This window comes from Pistacia vera, unplaced genomic scaffold (genome assembly GCF_008641045.1).
Source record: "Pistacia vera cultivar Batoury unplaced genomic scaffold, PisVer_v2 Contig1042, whole genome shotgun sequence".
In the NCBI taxonomy this organism is placed as follows: Eukaryota; Viridiplantae; Streptophyta; class Magnoliopsida; order Sapindales; family Anacardiaceae; genus Pistacia; species Pistacia vera.
In genome coordinates, this window is record NW_022195074.1 from 111,242 (window position 1) to 134,737 (window position 23,496).

The 23,496-nt window shown below is 38.7% G+C and overlaps 1 protein-coding gene across 1 annotated transcript; it reads right to left on the reverse strand.

The window, feature by feature from the left end:
• Nucleotides 1-564: 564 nt before the first annotated feature.
• Nucleotides 565-3,267, reverse strand: LOC116126833 (L-ascorbate peroxidase 2, cytosolic). Its single transcript, XM_031412508.1, has 10 exons — nucleotides 3,223-3,267; nucleotides 3,018-3,140; nucleotides 2,750-2,924; nucleotides 2,559-2,624; nucleotides 1,784-1,832; nucleotides 1,599-1,681; nucleotides 1,367-1,446; nucleotides 1,070-1,172; nucleotides 912-970; nucleotides 565-788 (listed from the first exon to the last, which is right to left on the reverse strand). Exons 2-10 carry the CDS (start codon nucleotides 3,134-3,136, stop codon nucleotides 770-772), a joined length of 753 nt encoding a protein of 250 aa, XP_031268368.1. The 5' UTR covers nucleotides 3,137-3,140; nucleotides 3,223-3,267; the 3' UTR covers nucleotides 565-769.
• Nucleotides 3,268-23,496: the final 20,229 nt, after the last annotated feature.

Below are 23,496 nucleotides of genomic sequence, written 5' to 3' on the forward strand. Positions count from 1 at the left end.
GCCAGATCTTTGGTCGTAACACTCGGTCACGACGGCTAACAAACGGTCGTCGTTGACCATTAACGACGACCATTTGTTGGCCGTCGTTGAGAGCAAATACGGCCAGATCTGGCCTTTTCTGGCCAGATCCACGGTGGATCTGATCGAAAAAGGCCATAGCGACGCAAGACTAGCAAGATCCAACCGATCATGCGCCCATACGGTGACTCCGACCACCTCCGGTGGTTGTCGTCGACTGGGGGTGTTTGAGGGTGGATTAAGGATATTTTTGTTAACTTTTAATGTTTTATTATAAGGGGTATTTTATAAAAAAAATAAACATAAAAGATATTTTATTAATTTATAAATTCTACATCGTAATACCCGCCCAATTCAACTTTTTTTTAACTTTTTTCAAAAAACTTTTCCCAAAACCCCCAAATTTTGAACCAAACGGAGCCCTGAGTTTTTGGGTATTTTACTGTTTAACTTTTTTGGGAATACTAAAAGTAGTATTCCCAAAACTGAAACAAACTCAGGTAAAGCCAAACAGAAAGCATTTTAAACCTGTACATGGACAAATAATTTATGATAAAATAAGATTATTTTTATTTCAGTCACAACATTACATCATTGCATAGACTCAAAAACACACACCATATATCAATGTGACAGTTAATTGCATCACAATCACCAGCTTAAGAGCAAGCACATAGACAGAAAACTGGAAACTTTTTCATAAATAAATTATTTTGCAGCTCCTTCAAAATATTTACAAGAACACAACCACTCACTCCGCATCCGCAAATCTGAAAAAAAGAAAAATGATGTACAAGTCAATATTCAAAGAGGAAGTATATATAGCCAATATGGAATGGTATAAATTTTGAAGGGTAGAAATTATTAAGAGGGGTTTGTTAAATGTCACTCACCCAAGCTCCGAGAGCTTCAAGTGAGCTTCAGCATAATCGGCAAAGAAGGCATCCTCATCCTGAAGCAAAGACATCGCAACATTAAAGTTCCATTTAAGAATCATTTAGTAGTCACAAGGTAATCTGTAAATTATATATGTGACTATATGTATACTCACTGCAGCATATTTTTCGACAAGGGGACGGAAGACGGGATCCTCTAGCAGAGCCTTGTCTGATGGCAGCTGGATTAGCCCTTCTTTCTCTCCACTAAGCAATTCCCTATCAAAACAAAAATATGAATTCACATTAATTAATTAATTGCATTGTTCTCAGTCTATATATCCAGGAAGCACCAAGACTTGGTACAAAAAGGTCTTGCCTTAGCTTCTAATAGCAATGGTTTGTGGAGCATTAAATTGAATAAATACCATGAACTTTTACTGAGAAAGAACAGAATTGATATACACGCTTACTTGAAATAGGAGTTATCAAAAATGAGAGGATTGGTAGTCCAGGCTCCCTCAAATCCAGATCGCTCCTTGTGGCACCTTCCCTGTAACAGAATTTGTAACACCGCCAATAGTACAAGTTAAAAGTTAAAAACTATGTATCATGTTTTTATTTTCAAAAAAAAAAAAAAGAAAAAAGAAAAAGAAAAGGCTCATAAATGAATAGCGGAATGTATTCCATTGTTTGTCAACAGACCAGGGTGTGACCCCCAGATAATGCCACAATGTCCTTGTCGCTCAGACCCATGTGGCCAAAGACATCCCTCAGATGGTCAGAACCTGAAATTGCAACAGCAGATTGGTAATGCCATTCAATTTGTTAGAAGATACTCAAACATAGTGGTCATCTTTTACAGTTTGAACTTGAGTAAACTAAGAAACCTTTAGAGGCATCAGGCAAGCGACCCTCTGGTGGTGGATCTGATTTGTCCTGCAATATGAGATTTTAAAACTTATTAGAAAAACTATGATAAGAAAAGAAATACAGGCTTAGGTAGTTAGGTTGGCTTTGTTTAGAGTTTAAACCATATGACATATCCAGTAGTCTTGTACTAAAAGTAGGCATATGAGAAGATTTAAGCAAGACTATCTATCAAATTAGGAGAAGACGAAACCAAATTTAGCATCAAAGCACACGAAGAGTAACAATAATAGATGGAAGAAAATGCAATGGCATTGAGATGTATACTGTGTTTCTTAAGTCACGCAAACAGCTGCCATGAGTATTATCCTAGTATTCCCATTGCGCTCATTCATTCACTTTCCTGATTGTTCTGTCCCCAGGACCCTTCTCCTTCCCAATGTTTAGTTCACTTCAATTCTCCCCAAGGTATGCAAATATTGATTATTTTTCTAGCATTAAATGAGTAACAAATTCCAGCCTGCTTGACCATAAGCATTACATACAGAGCTAGCTCTTCCTATCAGGCTGATCAGAGATTCAGAAGCCCAAATTTCATAGGCTCTCAGCTAATTCATTAAATTCCTTATTCATTCCTATTAGCTATATAAAATCGAACTTCTTAAGTACTGAATTAGTAACATGTGAGTATCAACAAATATTAAATGACATATATTACAGTTAAATCAAAACATGTATTAACCGCGAATTCCAACGGCAAAGAATAAACACAGAGAATATGAAAATTTCACTTACGGGTCTTCCAGGGTGGAAAGGGATCTCCGGCCCTCCAGTAACTTCTACAGCAACAACTCCGGCCAACTTTACAAAAAGTAAACAGACACCAAAATTGATTAAGCACCACAGCACCACTCCTTACGAAGTAACGATAGATGAATGGAGCAAAATATAAACATCACTGACAGTTTGATAATATAGACATATACCTGGTAGAAATCCGCATACGACAAAATGGGAAACTGCTGCTTAATAGGATCCAAAAGCCTTACAGCAATATCAAGACCATTGTTAGCTTCATGAGCTAGCTCATCTGGATGCCTGATCGTCCCAAACGGCCCTCCTGTCTTCGTATGAACATCGAAGGTTCCTGCTGAATGCCATCTGCAACACAAAAAGAAATTATCTTACCATGCACATGAAATCATGAACATCCATCCATCCATCTATTCGCAAATATACAGATAATGAGCTTACGCCAAACGTAAGATGATCGGGGCACAGTTCTTCTCGGCAATAAGTCCTCTCAGTTTCCTCCTACATTTCTCCACCGCTTTCTGGTACTCCTCGCTCACTGTTGGGTAGCACTTCCCCATATCTCTAAAATATTTTCAATCAAACATCTCAAATTTTCACGATCAAACTATACAAAAGAAAAGCAAATTGAACACAAAACTGATACCTAGTTGATCACGAGCTGCAGAGAATTCTTGTGTACTGTAAACTGCGATCACTGAAACGTCACGAGTTGAACACGAGCCTTTCTAGCTAGTTTCTAGACTATGCAGTAGAGCGCGAAAAGGACTTGTATATATATAAAGAGAGTTGAAGAAGAGAAGATTCTAGTGTTCGTTTTGGGCTGTTGGATTTGTTTCCAGTTGATCGAGCGGGTGAGATCAAATTATTTTTTCAATTTAATTATGTGTGCTGGGCCCGTTTTACTCTCTGGAAACTGGAAAAGACAATCGGTGGGCCACTGTTTGGACACGTGTGGCTGGGATTATGGTGGTGAAGTTTATTTAGACTCCGCTGGTATGGCGTGCTAACCCCCGTTGTTTTCTTTGGTAAATTAAAAACAATAATTTAATCAAGGAAAATTCTGCCACGGAAGAGGGAGTACCCTATGGGGCATTTGGATCAGATTAATATAAGATAATAGGGTAATCTTGATTTATTTTATAAGACTTCGATATTTAGTTTATAAGTAATAAAGTATTATGATAATTTTTTATTACAAATAATATTTATTATTGCTAATATGAGAGATAATCTTATTATCTTATTAAGGGGTGTTATTAAAATATTACTGAGGTAATCTGGTTTTTCTACCAATTTTTTCCTTAATTAAAAATTATTTCAGACACAATTGCCCTTAAATATTTGCCAAATAACAATTACTTAGTCTCCTTATATTTGAGAAATTAGCTAAAACATCTTAACTACAAGAAGTTTAAAAGTTAACAAAATACCTCCAGCTACCTAAGACCACCGTCGACTGCCAGCGTCATTCGCCGTAATGGCCAGTGGGATTTGGTCGGTCATGCTCCGGTAAGGCCAGATCCATGGCTGAAAACGGCTGGATCTGGCGTTTCTATGACCATTTCACAGTTAAAGCTGTGGTCGTCAAACGACCACAAATCTAGCTGTGAAGAGGCCAGATCTTTGGCCTTGAAATGACATAACCACATCTTTGGTCATGAAATAGCCATAGATCTTACCGTTTTTCGGTCATGGATTTGTGATCCATGGCTATTTTCGGCTTTGCCGGTGCACGATCAACCATATACAACTAGTCGTGCTCTATTCCATCGACTGTTGGCAGCAACCGACGGTGGTGGCTAGCTGTCGGCAGTGGCTTGGGGTGGGTGGGGGTGATTTTGTTACAAATTAAAGTTTTATATGACTAGAGTGTTTTAGCAAAATTTCAAATGTAAGGGTTAAAAATAATAATAATAAAAAATACTATTATATTAATATTTAAAAAGAAGGGCAATTTAGTAATCTATGTAACATACCCACTCATTTATCCTTCCAACCAACATATTATTTACCAATTTATTCGAACCAACTAAACACATTTTCTAAACATTCCCAGTAATCTTCAATATGATCTTTCTTTCCGTTAATATAATATACCCATATAATAAAACATTATATGATCTAAATGCCCCTTATGTGTAATTTGGGTTATATGTTTATAACCCAATCTCATGAATTTTCTCTTACAATCTCGACCTATTAGCTCACAATTGGTTAGCTTGCAATGAATTTCGTCTATCCAACAATGGGTATAGTCTTCCCAATTGCGAGCTATCACATTAGATTTGTGAGTTTGAGTTGTAAGTTAATCTTTATTGTTGTAATTTTTAACATGGTGCTGATAAATTTTTCTATACTATCAATTAAAATATTATCAGTTGGGATAAAATTTGTAATATTTATGAATATAATTATATCATCTTAGGTTAAAAGCAAAAGATATTGTTATAGGGTTTTTTTTATTTATTTATTATTATGATCGAGAATATTCAGGCTAGTTTAAGTGCACCTCAACTAATCTCTTAGAACCCTGAAATTATCAATTGGGTAAGAGCTTCAGTGACTATTCTCATTGGCAACCAAGGAGGCTTGAACTGCCTATTGAGTAATACACTCAAGAGTCTCTATCAAACCACTCGATTACCCAAAAATAGTTTTGTTATACGTTATTACTACAATATAATACAACTAAAATTTTTAACATATTAGTGCCCAAAAGAAGGAGGAGATTGTGTTATATATATATATATATATATCTATATATATATATATATAAGTTGTAAGCGATGATACTGCAAATTGCAATGTATGGATGGACAATGAAAGGATAGAATTATAGAGAGATTGCAAAATAACGAGTTTAAGTGGGTTTAATCCATATTTAGTGTACCCACAAGTTTACCTGTCATTGAATTTTCTACCACCTATAAATCTAAATTATTCTTGAAACTAATAAAATTATGATTATTGTGCTTCTTGTTTTTATCGATTATATAATTGTCATAGGGACTCATAATGTATTAGTACATAAGTTGATAAGTGGTTTAGAAACAGAATAATACTACGGACACTGACGCTTTGCACTAAAATATTAAACCGAACAACGTGTGACCTGAGTCAGACGAGCCATGAAGCACGTTAAGTAATATTTCGTGAATGAACAACCGTCCATCAAATATGGACGACCGTCCATTTTTATTGGACGGTTGGTCATTTGAAATGGACAAGAGTCCACCTATAAGGATGCCTGTCCATGGTTTAAATTAAAAAAAAAATTGATAACAAAAATCATAGACACCTGTCTAAATATTATGGACAGGCGTCCTTACTTAATGGATATGCGTCCCTATTAGATGGACGCTTGTCCATTGTTTCAATTAAAAAAAATTTAAAAGCAAAAGCAATCTCATTCTTTTAGCCAAAGTCTGTGAACATGACATCTGTTTCTTTATTTTATTTTTTATTTCAAATGGTGGACCCCTTGACCGTTGATGTATGCATGGCACCTGTTTCTTTACTTTAATTTTTTATTGCAGGTGGTGGACCCTTTGACTGCATTGATGTATGTTGTTCAAGTGATGAACTTCTATTTACTTTGTGTTTGTGTTTGAAAGTAAATAGAAATATGAGTTTAGAAGAAGAAAATAGAAGGAACATTGCAGGAAAGAGGGGATTCTGTTGTAGAGCAGAGTCCCTATTTAATGGACGGAAATGGACGAGCGTCCATCTAAGAGGGACGCTCGTCCATTGCTTTTGTTTTTAATTTAAACAATGGACGGACATCTATCTAATGGGGACACCTATCCATATATTATGGACGGGTGTCCATGATTTTTGTTATCAATTTTTTTTTTTTTTTAATTTAAACTATGAACGGGCGTCCTTATAGGTGGACTCCCATCCAATAAGTAAGGACGCCCGTCCATATTTGATGGACGACCGTTCATTCGCGAAATATTTCTTAACGTGCTATGTACTCGTCTGACTCAGGTGACACATCATTCGGCTGCAAAGCGTTGGTGTTCGTAGCATTATTGTTAGAAACATCATTTACTTTTAAGGATCTAGTTTTAAAGCTTGTAATATACACTGATGCTGATGGGCAAGTTGCCCAGATAATCGTTGAAATATTACTAGTGGACATTCTGTGTTTCTTAGTTCAAATTCGATATCCTCGTCTTCAACTAAGCAAAAGGTGGTTCCTATACTGTGTGATAGTAAGAGAGCAACGCACTTTGCAGCACATCAATTTCTTCATGCTCGTAATAAACATGTGGAAATAAATTATTGTGAGAGAATGTGTAGGGCAAACATATGGGAGACGTTCAATTTACTCCTTCAGACACACAACTAGCAGATATATTATGACAAAGGCACTTCTTACAGTTTTTTAATTCTATGACATAAGCTCATTGTTCTCAGTCGTCCCCTAAGTTTGGGGGGGAATGATTGATGATGATACGATGTTGTTGAGTTGATGAAACTTCAATTATCAAGGAACTAGGATGACTTTTAAGAGTTGTTAGAGTTTGTTTCATGATAACGTTTTTATCTTTACTTTTGCCTTATGAGATAATGTCGCACTTGTAGGCTTACCAAATACTGTATATATGGTTTATAAATTGAAATAACATTCTGCTCTTGATAACAGAGTAGAATAGCTTAAACAAAAAAACATAAATCTCTCGATTCTTTTTCATATCGAGTGCCCTTTGATATGAATTTTCAGATCTCACAGCAAATAAATTTCATATCTTTGCCATTGCCTTAAAAGATATGTTGATTGTTTTGTTATTTGCAGGGTTTATCTAACCTTTTGAAGGTGCTAGAAATCTTCAATAGATATTGCAAGAAAAAAGAAAGATGGCATATGTTTGGCAAGATAGAAAACGAGAGAAAATTTTAGAGAAATGAGATCTATTTTTCAAAGTACAATTTTTCTACCCCTATACATATATATCTCTGTTCCATTTTCTATTTCTTCTGTACTGTTACTCTTTGCATCCTCTACAGTTCCCTTTCACTTCCTATGCGAACTTCTTTGTCATCTCCTACTCTTTGACATCTTCTGCATCAATTTTCTTCTGACGAACTCCTTTTGTCACAATAATACTCCTACACCTTGTTTTCAATTATTGTTGCAATTTTTCAAACCAACAAGAAGTATGTGAGCCTTCTGGGTGAGTTCGCGCAAAGGGCCTGTGCAAGACCGTGAAATATGATGCTAAATAATGAGTAATTATAACGATAATGCGTGTAAATAAATAAAAAGAATAGACAAAAACAGTTTTTAAAATGGTTCAGATGCAAGACACAAATCTCACGTCTACTATTATTTTATTGATGTGTTTACAAGAGATATTCTTTCTCAAGAGAGAAAGTTGCTCTTTAGCTATTGAGAAAATGAAAATTTGAATCCCTGATTTGGGGTAGGAGACCCCTATTTATACTGTTGGATGGGTGCTCTTACTCTTGAAGTAACTCTCTTATCGCATGACACGTGGTCTAACAAACCACCCTTATTGGAAACTTAATAGTGAAGTAGTCATCTCATAAGGTACCATGCGACCTGAATAATAGCTTAGTCCTGAATTTGAAGCAATCTTTAGTAGCCTTACAAGTGAAGTAACTTCTTCTATGTGTGACACGCGACCTAGTCAGATACATAGTTACTAAAAAAATGGTGAGAATGCATGCTCTAATTTGCTTATTCATAAAACACATGTCGAGAATTCATGCCCTACTAATTTACCATATAACATCAATAGATTGCTAAATTTACATGTTTGGGTCGCATTCAACTTTGTCGTAATTTCAAAGAAAAATCTCCTTGCTGACTTTTCCAAATTAAGAGAAACGTAAAGAGACACAAAAGACTGCAGATGCAGATTATTATTCAAATACGGTGGCTTGAAATCTTTGATTAGTATGGCATCATGAATAATAGAATTTCCTGGCATGAGTTCAATTGATTAGAGTTCCAGTTAGATTCATCTAGTTTCAGTAATGAAAATATTGTATGAGACATAAAGGATCATAACACCATGTACAAAAGTATTAACATTAAGATGCTTGAAAGAAACAACTTCTTGGCGTGGGTTCAAATTAATCCTACAGCATATGTATTGTGAATTTGTGAGGATTAAGTACACTATGTTTGTTCTGTGTCTTACTATAACAGGTTCGTTTCATTTCTTTAGAAATGAAACTGTAAACGCTAAAATTTACAATTGAATTGAAGACAGAATCTTATGGGGCGAGCCACTGTCAACCTTGATGGACTTGTGGAGGATATTCCTGCAAGTAGGGGGGAACTTTAGCAGTGTAGGGAAGTTGGAGTATGTGAAGTCTGTGAAGAGCTTGGGAATACGGATACTAGAACCTTGGGGTGATTTTTGAATGTCTAATAAGAGAGTCAACCTCTGTTTATATAGTGAACATAAGGGGTCCGAATCCTGATAGAACTCTGAGTCCTACTTGGTAGGTGAGTTCTCTTTTTCGGAAAGATATTAGATTTTCTGCCTTTATCAGTTTAGGCTTTCCTCTTTGAGTGAGATACGAAATCTTGCTAAAAGAGGAATTTGGTTATGATTCTGATCCTTGTTATGGACTGCTATGGGCGAATGGGCTGGACTCAGTTCAGCTTAACTCGGGAGGTAGCCCAACTCATAGAACAGACAGTTCCCAAGATATTCTAAGTGTTGGCTCAATCGGGATCGGGCTAAGACTTTGGGTCATCACATATTAATAATGTTATTGAATTTCGTCAGGTCCAATACGATTTTTTGCCCATACAGAAACCAGATGTAATATGAATGCCTTAATTTGTGGCGGGTTAACGTGATGCATAGCCGCATAGGTAGTATTATATATATTTTTATTGATTAATATATACATAGACCATTATCCTGCCTGTACAAAAATGTAGCACTAGTTAGTATTAAGCAGAAGTTCTCTGATTAGTCTACCGTATGGCCACTCTGAAAGGAATTTAACACTACCCTTTCTTAAGTAAAGTATTTGTGCCTTATTTATGCAAGTTTTACCAGATTTGACACTGTGAATGAAATTGTTGTTTACATAAATATCTTTATGCATGTTTAACAGCCGCCCAGTATACTAATACTACTAGTCTGTAACTCTGGACCTTTGATTTCCTGCACGATTAAAAAAAAAAAAAGATGATTGAGGCACTTGTGGACCTAGCTGTTTCTCAGTCTTACATTCTACCAGAACCACAATCAACACCACCGAGCTGTAATCATAAATTATTTTTCTGGTCACTTTTAAATTTGGTCTTTGTCATCTTCATCCAGAATGAATGCGAAAATGAAGTGAAAGAGTATGATATATATTGTAAGGCAAGACTAGTACTACCACTACAATCGATTATTATTACAAGTTTAAGTCTTAGAGAGGTCAAGGACACAAATTAGAAATTGGGCCCAACTCTATTTTCCTATTTGATTACGGACTGTTTTTGCAGAATATTGATGATGGTGCCCTGTCGTTTTAGCTGACTAAGAAGACTTAGACTTTTGATATTTACCGGGTCTTTCTTTCTTTATTTTATTAATTGATTGACATACGATTTTTTTCACTTCTGTTATTTTTTTATTATTTTTTATGAATAAAGGTATCCGGATTAACTTACGTGTATCTTAATTAATCTTACTGTAAAATTATTGACCAAGTAAGAGTTCCAGTGATTATCCCGATTAACAATCGAGAAGAGGATTCAAACTCAGAACCTCTTGAGTAATACATTTAAGAGTCTCTATCGAATTAACCACTTGACCACTTCCAGATTGGTTTCCTGCTGCTATCGCCCTTTTCATTTATTATTAATTAATTAATATGTTTACTGATTTCTTCCTGTTTTGGAAAAAAAAAATTAATAGCCTATTTATTTATGAACTTATTCCATGTTTTTCATTATTTCTCTCCCCATAAAATGTGTGACAAGATCAGACAAGAGAGAATGGATCTTCATCTGGTGTTTAAGATCATTTTGTTAGTCTGGTTAATGAAAGCATCATCACTGGTGGCTTATTTTCCATCTAATCAAAGGTGTAACGATTCATGCGGAGGAGTACACTTTCGCTACCCCTTCGGAATGAACGAGCCCTGCTACTTTAACGAGGGGTTTAAAATAAATTGCAATGACTCTTCTGGCTCTTTTAAACCTTACTTGAGTGGAACAAATCTCGAAGTGCTGTATATGAATCTGTCTTCGTTTAGAGTTAGCGTCAATCTTCCTGTATTTTCCTCAAATTGCAACAAAATTAGTACTGGTGAAGTAGTTTATCTCAACAAAAATAGTACTGGCGAAGTAGTTGATCTCTCAGGCAGCCCCTTTTATTTCTCAGATACGGCCAATCGATTCACAGCCACCGGCTGCGCCACCAAGGCGATGATAAGAGACCACAGTAATAAAATTATTGGTGGTTGTCTAACTAGTTGTCTAGACGATGTTGACAGAAATAAAATTAGCAGTGGTTGCTATGGTATCGGTTGCTGCCAAATCCCAATTCCTCCGTATCTTCAAGTTTTGAATGCTTCCATAGATTCTGACTTCAACCAATGTGGGTCTGCTTTCATAAGTTCGAACTGGAGGAGTATTGATGTTCTGAAAGATGAACACGTTCCTGCAACGCTCAATTTCTGGGGAAGAAATGTTGGGAGGTGCATTGAAAAAAACAATTCAACGCAGCCGTTTTGTAATGGAGATTCCTGTGCGGTACAATTGAGTGAAACGCATATATGTTTATGCGATCATAGTAATTCTATCCCAATCAGCAATGACTTATGCCAAGGTACGAATCTTCAATCTATTAACTATTGTAAGTCAATTATGAGTCTTAGGGGTGTATACGAGCCGAGCGGAGTATCTAGACACTCGAATTTGATTTGTGATGAACAGTGTCAAATTCGAGCCGAGTTCATTTTAGCTTCAATACTTAGGCTCAAGTTCGAGCTCTCGAGTATGAGCGGGTACTAGAGCTTGTATTTGAGCTTGAGCTTCGGGTTTATTGTGAGAAGGGGACTCTTTATCATTTTAAAAACTTGAAGATAAAAAAAAGGCCCTTTGAGTGTGATGAGGCTCGACCCTTAAACGAGCCACTTGAGCTCGAGCTCGACTCAATTGACTTCGAATTGAGTTCGAGCTTTTCACGAGTTGAGCTCGAGTATCTGGCAAACTGCCCGACTGGCTTCTCATTCCTAATTATGATAACTTCTGAGTTTTGAAAAGTGAATATATTAATAACTGATTATGAGATATTTATAAAATGATTTTATAAGTAGATTCATATGACCTTTAAAAATCAAGAGCTGCTTGTAGAGTGTTGACTGCAAAAATACTCATTTATTAGGGTTTTTTTTTATAACAAACCTTCGTGTGTTTAATCTTTTTATAGTGAGTTCCCACTAGTTTCTATAATACAACTCTAACCCCATATGTTTAGCCTTTTTTTTTAGTGAACACCCATTGAATTGTAAATAATGGGGGTAGGGGTGAGCACGGGTAGCGGGTAGAACCGGAACCGGGGGTAAGAACCGGAACCTACCCAGAACCTGTACTGTGCGGGTAGGTTCCGGTTCCAATTTTTTGGAACCATTACTGTGCGGTTCCGGTTCCGGTTCTTGCATGTGGAGGAACCGGAACCTGTAAAAAGGGTACCCTGTTTGGAACCTGTAGGGGGTACCCTGTTTGGAACCTGTTTTGGAACCTGTTTGGAACCTGCTTTGGAACCTGCTTTGGAACCTGCTTTGGAACCTATTTTGGAACCTGTTTGGAACCTGTTTTGGAACCTGTTTGGTGTGATAAAGGAATCGCCAAGTTGTCGAGAAGGATAGACCGAGCATATACAATTTGTTTGGCTTCCCAGGGCAATGCAGGTAAATATAATAGCTTTTTGTTTATTTTTTGTATAATGTGTTTAGTTTAGTATGGACTATTTTTTTTTTTTTTTTACAATGTAGGCTTGGATGTATGAGGTCGTCCTTGTCTTAGCTAAGGCGAGGAAGCGAAGAAGTCTTCAGTGAGCAATCGCAATTTCCTAGGATGTTGCGATAGCACATCAAGAAGTGTACCCATTGGATTATAACAAAATAGAATAGAAATTAAAGCAGCTCGGTAAGATTAAGAATAATCTTTGATATGCACTTACTTTTAAATGTGGCTTAAATTTGTGATTTTTTTCTATTGCGGGAGTCATCCGTCCTTCCTCAGCCCTATAGGGGTGAAGCGAGAGAGGAGTATTTTATATCAATGATATGTTGGTTAAATCCCCATTCGCTGAACAACACCTTGATCACCTCAGGCAAGCTTCGAGGTGCTACGAAACACAACTGAAACTAAACCCAGCCAAATGCTCATTCAACGTCTCATCATGCCAATTTCTTGGTTACATGGTGACATAGCGAGTATCGAAGCCAACCCCGACCAGATCAAGGCAGTCCTAAACATTTCATCTCCTACCTATATCAAAGATATCCAACGACTCACGGGAGGGTTGCCGCGGAAAATGCCACATCTTCTTCATTGCCCTTAAAAAATCAAAAAAGTTTGAATGAACCCCAGCTTGTGAAAGCACTAGCCCACCTGAAGAAGTACTTAACGTCACCTCTTTTACTCTCTAAACCAAAAATAGGGGAATAGCTCTTCACTTACTTAGTCGTATCAGAATTTGCAATATCCGTCGTATTGATCTGAGAGGAGGAGGAAAACAGTTGCTAGTCTACTACACCGGTAAGTCTCTATTGAACATCGAGCTGCGGTATAGCCAACTTGAAAAGCTAGCGCTCACCCTTATCACTGCCGTGTGGAAACTAAGGCCGTACTTCCAATGCCACTCGATCATGGTCCTGACATCTTACCCCCTCAAAAAGATACTCCACAAACCTGATCTCTCGAGTTAACTCATTTAGTGGGCAGTAGAGCTAAGCGAATTTGATTCTCCTACCAACCCCACACCGCAATCAGTCCCAAGTGCTAGCCGACTTCATCGCTGATTTCGTACCTAGCACTTCTGTTAGGTGGAAAAAGAGCTCCTATGCTTGACAGACCACACACTATCTAATGGACCCTTTCAATGGATGGATCAAGCACATCAACGGTAGTGGCTTAGGGCTAGTCTTTCCTTCCTCAGAAGGGGATACTTTGCAACAAACCATACGTGTGTGCTTCAAAGCAACAATCAACAAGGCTGAATTGGCATTGATAGCCGACCTCTCCCTCGCCAAAGAATGGGAATTAAAAATTTGGAAGTTAGATCTGTTCGCAACTGGTGGTGAACCAGCTACACAGCTCCGCCAGCACGAGACGCCGATGACCTCGTATCTCAAGTTAGCCAAAGACTCCAATCACTTTCGAAGAAGTAACTGTCACTCAAATCCCAAGAACCAAGACACCCCACGCGGATGCCTTAGTAAGCCTCGGCTCGGCACTGAAAACATCCCGCCAATGAATATCCCATTGGTCACCTCCAAGCACCAGCCATAGGGACAAGCACAGCTGAGGTCTCGCTAGTTGATTCAGATAAGTCATGGATAACACCCATCCTCCTACTTGGAGAATGATGAGCTACCCCGAGACAAGAACGAAGCTCGGCAACTGAAAGCTAAAGCAGCTCAGTTCACCATCCATGAGGGTTGCTTGCTCAGGAGATCTTTCCCCGGACTATATCTCAAATGCATTACTCCTGAGGAAGCAAAGATGTACTCGCCAAACTCCAAGAAGAGAATGCGACAACCATGTTGAGGGACTAGCCTCACCAACAAAGCATTGACCGTAGGCTACTAGCCAACGTGCCTTCCAACTCGGTCGAATACTCTAAGAAATGTGATAGTTGTCAACGCTTCGCAAAAGTATCACCCCTCCCTCTGGAACAGCTTAGTTCCATCATCGTCCCCTGCCATTCATGAAATGGGGGATGGACATCGTAGGTAAACTCCCCACTGCACCCAGCCAAAGAGTCTATATGCTCCAGTTACCTACTACTTCACCAAATGGATAACACCAAGGTTGTTGGAAATAAGCCTACCGACTACAAACACCAAGGGAAAGAGCATCTCCAACAGTTGGAATTTGACTCACCTGGAAGCTTATCATTTCTGAAAGCACCAGTTACTCTAGCACCCGAAGAATTTCTATCAAACGGGAGACAGGTGGCGCCTTTCCCTCCTCTAGTTCCGTCCAAATAAACTCTGGCTTAAGGGTGGCTTATGTTTCCTTTTCCTTTACTTCTCTTTCATTTTTTGTTTTATCTTTGTTACTTTGTTTTATTTACTCATTAATAAATGGAGATACGTATACATTCGGCAAAGACAAGTGTCTCAGATTGTGGTTTTTGAAAAATCGCCTCTAGGACAATAAAGGTCACACCCTTCGCACACGTTCACTATCCCACTCGACCAAAGCGTGTAAACAAAACGTATGAAAACGTTTGCAAAAAAATGAACCAAGATGCAAAATGATAATAGGTAAGTCAAAGGTAAAATATATCATCCAATGCCCTTAACACCTCGAATACAAAGGCATAAACCCAAGACATAAATACAATACAAAGTGAACCTAGTGCAATACGTCTACATCACCCTTGACCTTGGCCCTACCCATTCGCCGTCGGCTGAGTCTCATCGATACTCAGCTCATCCTCAAGCTGCGACAATTGGGTCCCAGAATCACACTACTCATTACTCGATTCCTCCAATTGAATCTCCAAACTGACTGAATCATCCCGTTGTGTCACCAACTTGGTACCACCCATATCTTGTTTGATGCATTCCTCCAAATCTGCCAGGATGGACTTGTACATATCGATCTCCTCTTCCGGATCCCATTCATTCTACTTATTGGACTTGAAATCCTCCATTAGCTTGGCTCTAGTCTTCAAAACAGCCTCAGTGGCCACATATTCTAGCCTCTTCAGCAAGGCGACTCTCTCAATTTCCCATCCGTCCGACTAGACTCCAGCTCGACTTATGCCTGTTGCAATTGGGACGTGTATTGGCTCGGCCTCTCACGTAATTCATTTCTTTTTCTTCTACCTTGACCAACTGCTTCCTAAGCTGAGAGTTCATGTTGGCCAAATCTTGGTTTCGCTTCTCTTGAGCGGACACCAATTTCTTCAAGTGCATCCCGCCGGCAACCGCCTACAACCAAGATAGTCAACTCAGGTAAGAAAAAAAAAAAGGGTTAAATACCTGGAACAAACGGGTGGAAAACCAGTCGGCCGCTTGATGGATGCCAATCTCGCTCACCGGTGCTCTCCTCCGAAAACAACAGCGAATCTATCACTCCACTGACAAAGGATTTGTTAGGTAAGCTGAGGCGGTTGAAGGTATAACTATCTTCAATGACTCATCATCAGAATCGTAACCTTTTGGGATGGCTCCCACCCTCTGTGCAAATACCGTCATAAAGCCAGATGGGACAACTTAGTAGCTGTACAAGCCGTAACTAACTTAAGCCTCTTCTTTTTCTTCCCTTTCTCAGCCCAATGCTTCTCCCATAGTTCTTTAGCGTTATCTTGGAAGATCCCCTTCATTCTCCTTCTGCAAGGGAGAATTCCTCGGGAGTTAGAAGGTGGAGAGATGACTCCCAAATATAAGGATTTTGTAGTACCGACCCGACAAAGTATACAACAACAGCTCCTAAGACAAATGGGATACCTTGCTGTTTTCAGAATGTATCTACACAAGTGCTCCTCTCAGACCGATTTTGATAGCACGCAGCGATAATCCCTCTCCCCCTCTGGAAGCTCAAGATGACTCTGCTCTTCTCCTCACAAGTAAACCTGGCAACGCTCGGTTGTAAGACAAGTCTGCAAAAGAAGGAACAATAGACTCAGTTACCAGAGAATATCAAAAAACTCAAGGAACTCACCTGTTGCTTGCCAATAGAAAATAATCTCCTCGGTACCACTCTTAAAAAAGACCAACCTCCCTTCACAAAGAAGTATGCGTCCTTCATTTTTTATCGTAAGTCTTAAGCCCTTAACCAAGTGTTTGTGATCGTACCACAACAAAAAGATATCGCCCCTCTCTTTGTCGTGCTCCTTAATGTAGTAGGTATAGAGAAAATCCATCACCCCAAGCTCTATTTGTAATCCCATGTGTAAGCCACTCTAGTGATAGTAGCAACCTCCACACATTCTACATCAATTGGCTGGGAGCAATCAAATAATGGTTCAGCACCTCTCGCACCCACCTCGGAATGAGAAACTATATCCCCTCGATCAGAGTCTGCTTATACATGCGATCCAACCTGGCACGAACCAGTCCACTCTCTCATATCTGGTAGGGCCCTAGTCTCTCTAGACTCTGGTATCTTTGAGATACCTGAGCCTCGGCATCTCTTCTTGGACAAGCCTGGATGGCAATATCAGTCAGCATACCACCTCTAGGACGGCTCTGCTCATCCTCATTGCCACCATTTGTCAATAGCATATAACTCACAAAAGCGCGATCAATCTTAGGTTCACTATCGATTCGAAGTCATCACCCAAATCCACACTACACATGGAAGGCTACACTCACACCTCTGTTGGAGTCTGCTCGTCACCTTCGGGGAGCACAAACATGGTGGGAACCCTCTTGTATTCATCACCCCAGACATTGTTATTCAGTTTGATCACCAAAGCACCAATAAAACTCAGCAACATCATATTAGACCTAACGCCCATAACAATAAACATGTTACGGCCCAAGGCCTTACCCCAATTCTAGTTGGGCTCACGCTTAAATCTACTTGTGAAACTACCCTCTCCACGGTTGGGCTACCCTGCAAATAAAGCTTGATTGGGTTTCGGCCCATCAGCCCACATCAGCCCAATAAATAGAGAATCGAATCCATTATGCTCCTCTTCTAGTGAGACCTCGATTCTTGTTGAATGGGTGAGTCTAATCCTATAAGGCAAGGAATCATATCTCTTCCTGGAAGAGAACTCTTCCAAACAGGACTCAAGATCCTTTTGAGATGGGAACCCTTAAGGTTTACTATATAAACAGAGGCAAAACCTCTCATGGGGGATCTCCCAAGCCCTAGCATTCCACTCTAAAACCATAGCATCATTCCATCCCAAGTCTTCACAACCTCTGCTATTTTCCTCGTAGGTCCATTAGGCTGCCAGTGGCCTGCATCACTATTTCGACGCTGTTTCATGACCATAGATTTTACCGTCTGTAGGTACAATCTTTTGTTAAGGAGCTTTCCATTCCATTAATTATCCATACCACTTCTTATACTTTGTGATAGTAAGAGAGCAACATCTTGGCAGCACATCAATTTCTTCATGCCCATACTAGCATGTGGAAATTGATTATTGTGAGAGAATGTGTTGGGCAAACTATGGTAGACGTTCAATTTACTCCTTCAGACACATAACTGGCAGATATATAATGACAAAGGCACTTCTACAGTTTTGTAATTCTATGACATAAGCTCATTGTTCTCAATCGTCCCCTAAGTTTGTGAATGATGAGATGATACGATTTTTTTTAAGTGATGAAACTTCAATTCAAGGAACTAATAGGACTTTTAGAGTTGTTAGAGTTGTTTCATGATGATATTGTTAAACATTCTGCTCTTGATAACAGAGCGAATAGCTTAAATGTAAAAACAAATCTCTAAGTCTTTTTCATAGCGATGCCCTTTGCCTCAAAGATATGTTGATTGTTTTGATTTTAAAGGAGTTATCTAACCTTTTGAAGGTCCTAGAAATCTTCAATAGAATTGCAGAAAAAAGAAAGATGGCATATGTTTGGCAAGATAGAAAACGAGAGAAATTTTTTAGAGAAATGAATCTATTTTTTAAAGTACAATTTTTCTACCCCTATATATATGTGTGTGTGTGTTTGTGTGTTTTGTGGTTTTCCCTTTTCTATTTCTTTTGTACCGTTATCTTTGCATTCTCTACAGTTCCTTTTACTTTCTACGCTAACTTCTTTGTCATCTCCTACTCTTTGACATCTTTTGCATCAATTTTCTTCTGATGAACTCCTTTTTTCACAATAAGACTCCTACACCTTGTTTTCAATTGCTGTTGTGATTTTTCATACCAACAAGAATATCGAGCCCTCTAGGGGGTTTGCGCAAAGGTTCTTTGCAAGACCGTGAAATATGATGCTGAACCAATGAGCGATAATAATGATAATGTGTGTAAATAAATAAAAGATTAGACAAAGTAATTTTTAAAGTGGTTAAGATGCAAAGCGCAAATCATACATCCACTATTATCTTATTGATATATTTACAAAGATATTCGTTGTCAAGAAAGAAAGTTGCTCTTTAGCTCTGAGAAAATGAAATTCTGGATCCTTGATTGGGGTGAGACCCCTATTTATATTGTTAGGGTGGTCTTACTCTTGAAGTAACCCTCTTATTGCATGACCCATGGTTCTGACAAACCCCCTTTATTGGAAATTTAATAGTGAAGTAGTCCTCTCATAGATGCCATGCGACCTGGATGACAGCTTAATCCTGAACATTACTATTGAAGTAACCTTTTGTAGCCTTACTAGTAGGTAACTTCTTCTATTGTGTGACACGGACCTAGATAGATGCATAGTCACTGGACAGGTGGCAAGAATGCAGCTCTAATTTGCTTAATCATAAGACACGTGTCCAGAATCCATGCCCTACTAATTTATTATATAACATCAATAGACTGCTAATTTACAAGTTTGGGTCGCATTCACTTTGTTGTAATTTCGAAGAAATGTCTCCTTGCTGTCTTTTCCAAATTAAGAAATGTAAGTTGCCCGGCAAAGAAAGAGACGCATGCAGAAGACTGCAGATGCGGATTATTATTCAATACGGTGGCTGAAATCTTTGATTAGTATGGCATCATGAATAAAAGAATTTCTTGGCGTGATTTCAATTGATAAATGTTCCATTAGATTCACTAGTTTCAATAATGAAAATTTGTATGAACATAAAAGGATCATAGCACCATGTACAAAAGTATTAACATTAAGATGCTTGAAGAAACAACTTCTGGGCGTGGTTTCAAATTATCTTATAGCGTATGTATTGTGATTTGTTGGAATTTGATTTAAAGGGGTGGTTGCGTAAACTTTAATCGCTCGATTATCGCAATTAGCAAGGTCGACGGGAGTAAGATTTTAGGGGTTTGGTGAGTGATGATCAAAGAAAAGAATGGTGATGGTGTAGGGTCACAACGTGCCAAAATCGACCAATGATTAGTAGGGTCGGCGGAAAGTGTCATTAAACATATTTTTTCGGGTGAAAAAGTAGTATGTTAAAGTCTAGGTGAATAGTATTATTAAGCCATTATTGGATGAAAAAAAGTGTTTACTCTTAATATATACAAGACAATTATCCTGCATGCCTGTACAAAAATGTACCACTAGTTATTATTCAGCAGAAGTTTTTGGTTAGTCTACCATATGGACACTCTGAAAGCGATTTAACACTACCCTTTCTTAAGCAAGAATTTGTGCCCTTTTTATGACGTTTTACCAGATTTGGCACTGTGAATGAAATTGTTGTTTACATAATATCTTTATGCATTTTTAACAGCCGCCCAGTATACTAATACTACTAGTCTGTAACTCTGGACCTTTGATTTCCTGCACGATTAAAGAGAAAGATATTGAGACACTTGTGGACCTAGCTGTTTCTCAGACTATATTCTACCACGAACCACTGTCAACACCACGGAGCTGTAATCATAAATTATTTTTCTGGTCACTTTTAAATTTGGTCTTTGTCATCTTCATCCAATGAAGGCGAAAATGAGTGACAACGTCATCAAAACTCACAAACTTTCTTTAACTTCCTTTAATTTTCTCAGAAACCAAAGCATTCAAATAAATAATCAAAAAAGCGAAGATCGAAACCTGAAGAGGAAGGAGAACACTGAACATAGCGATGAGATGAGAGATTGAGAGAATGAATCAGTGACAGTGATGAAAGATTCAGAGGCGAGAGAGAAGAGAAAGTTTGTTTTAGAGTTGGGTGGCGTTAGTGGGTTAGGGACTTAGGGTTCAGCTTTGAAAAAATGGGGTACCCGCGGGCACCTGCGGGTTTACCCGTGTAACCCGTTAAAAAACGGGTCGATCCGGGTATGGGTGAAAATTAAACGGGTCCAATATATTTAACCCATGCCCTATATTTTTTACCCGGGTACGGGCCGACCCGCGGGTCTGAACCCATTTTGCCAGGTCTAGGGTTGGTGTAGTTGGGCGTTGGTTGGGGAAAACACTTCAAAACCAAATCAAACTCCACAAAATCAACAAAACAATCCATTTTCAACTGTCAAACACAAACTTCTCCAAACAACAGCGACAAAGGTAGACGTGGGGGTGTGAGATGACGAGGAGCGATCGGTGGGGGACGATGGGACAGATGGAGGTTGTGGCAGATGGCGGGGGGTTGGATGCAATTGCTAGCAGTCGTGGGGTGCTGTGACTACGAAGGAGAGAGGAGGTCTTTGAGACAGCAACTCGGTGGAGAGGTAAGCAGAATGGGTTTGGGGCAATGAAGAGTTGGTAAGGGAGGCAGGCAAAGTCGTTAGGCAAGAGAGGTCGGCTGTGGCATTGGCAAGGGATGGCTTGTGGCTAAAGGTTGTGACACCGCCAGTGAGGAAATTTAACTCGCCATACCTCCCAAGTTTGCATTTAAAAAAATAATCCTGAAATTTTTTTGCAGTTTTTTTAAAGTTAGGAAAATTGACATGGCACACTTAGGATTTATTAAATATGTAAAATGGTTAAACTGAAAAAGATTTAAACATATGTGGGTAGTATTATGATTAACGGAAGTTTGTTTAAATTTTAAAAAATTAAAAACGACCCATTCCCTTCAAAATCACTTAATTGAGCAATATACCAAAAAATGACTTACGAAACGCCTTTGATTTCTCTACGATTTCTGGTGATAAAAGTTCCCTATTTCCAGCCAATATTCAATCCTAAAGATTCATTACACAAAATCATGGCTGATATTCACAAAGAGGAGAAAAACACAACCCCACTCTAAATCCTAGACTCCAGTGGCAATGGCTGTTCAAAGGCTATCGAAGAAGATGCTCCTATGGATCATCTGATGGGTCAAGGACGTTCAGAGGTAGAGGAGACAATGGCAACACAAGAATAGAGAGAAGAATCAGAAAATTGTTCTAAAGAGGAGGATGGCAACGAGAGTTCAGGCGAAGAGGAGGACGTCAGTGAAGAAAGGGTACGTTTTTTACTGGTGGTTTTGAATTTGATGAAAAATTTGATAGGTTTGTGTGAATTTGGGGGATATGTAGTTGGTTTTATTGTTATGGTGGTTGTGGGGTTTTGTTGAGCAGTTGGCGGGCATTGCGAGAGTGGCTTTGTTTGGGTTCCAAAGGATGGGGGAAGGCAGGGAGACCGTAGGGAGGTTGTTTGTGGGAGGTTGGAGGGTTCCAGTCATGGAATCTACCACAACAGCCTTTGTAGGGCCTACATTGGCTTTCTCGGTCTTCTCGAAGCCGAAAACACCCACTCCTCGATGCCCTCGAAGCCCATATCCCCCAAGTTGGTAGCCTTTTTGTTGTTTTTGTTTATTTTTTTGTTGATATTTAGTTTATATCAATTGTGCAGATTTTCTGAAGCGTAAATTATAAAGACTATGGGTTGGAGGTTGTAAATGATAAGGTACCATACTTTCCCGTGAGGGTGACAGTTAGGTTGAGTTGACAAGTTTTTATGAGAATAATGAAGATTTTAGAGGAACAAAAGAAGGGTATGGACCGATTCAAAGAGAGTTGTTTCGGTCATTTTACAGACATCGGAGAAAATTGGAAAAAGGTGTTCTGGGGGCAGGGAGTGCATTATATGTTGTTGCACTCAGTTAAAAGCAAAAAAAAAAAAAAAAAAAATGTGGTTTGTGGTGGATGGGAAGCCACTACGTTTTGGGATGATGGAATATGTCTTGATGAAAGGCTTAAGATGTGGGGTGCTTCCAGATGCGGAAGAGCAAGAGAGAATAACGAAGAGTAGGGTAGCCGATAACTTGGCTAAAAAGGTTTTGGGCGGGAAGACATCTATTATGGGACGCAATTTAGAGGAGAGGTTAGCAGAAGATGAGTATACTTCTTCAGAGAAGTTCAAGATGTGTCTGGTATGGTTTGTGCATTTGATCCTAATGACTTCTGACTCAACAAAAGCCGTTAATATGGATTGGGTGAAGTTTGCAAGTAACATGGACTTCTTTAATGCTTATCCATGGGGACGAGTATCATTTTAGCTAACCATTGAGTCCTTGTGTGGAAAAGCCATGGTGATAAAGAATCGCCAAGTTGTCGAGAAGGATAGACCGAGCATATACAATTTGTTTGGCTTCCCATGGGCAATGCAGGTAAATATTAATAGCTTTTTGTTTATTTTTTGTATTAAATGTGTTTTAGTTATGATATGGACTATTTTTTTTTTTTTTTTACAATGTAGGCTTGGATGTATGAGGTCGTCCTTGTCTTAGCTAAGGCGAGGAAGCGGAAGAAGTCTTCAGATGAGCAATCGCAATTTCCTAGGATGTTGCGATAGCACATCAAGAAGTGTACCCATTGGGATTATAACAAAATAGAAATAGAAATTAAAGCAGCTCGGGTAAGATTAAAGAATTAATCTTTTGAATATGCACTTACTTTTAAATGTGGCTTAAATTTGATTGATTTTTTCTTATTGCAGGGAGTCATCCGTCCTTTCCTCAGCCCTAGTAGGGGTGAAGCGAGAGAGGAGTATGTTATATCAATGATATGTTGGTTAAATCCCCATTCGCTGAACAACACCTTGATCACCTCAGGCAAGCATTCGAGGTGCTACGGAAACACAACATGAAACTAAACCCAGCCAAATGCTCATTCAACGTCTCATCATGCCAATTTCTTGGTTACATGGTGACATAGCGAGTATCGAAGCCAAC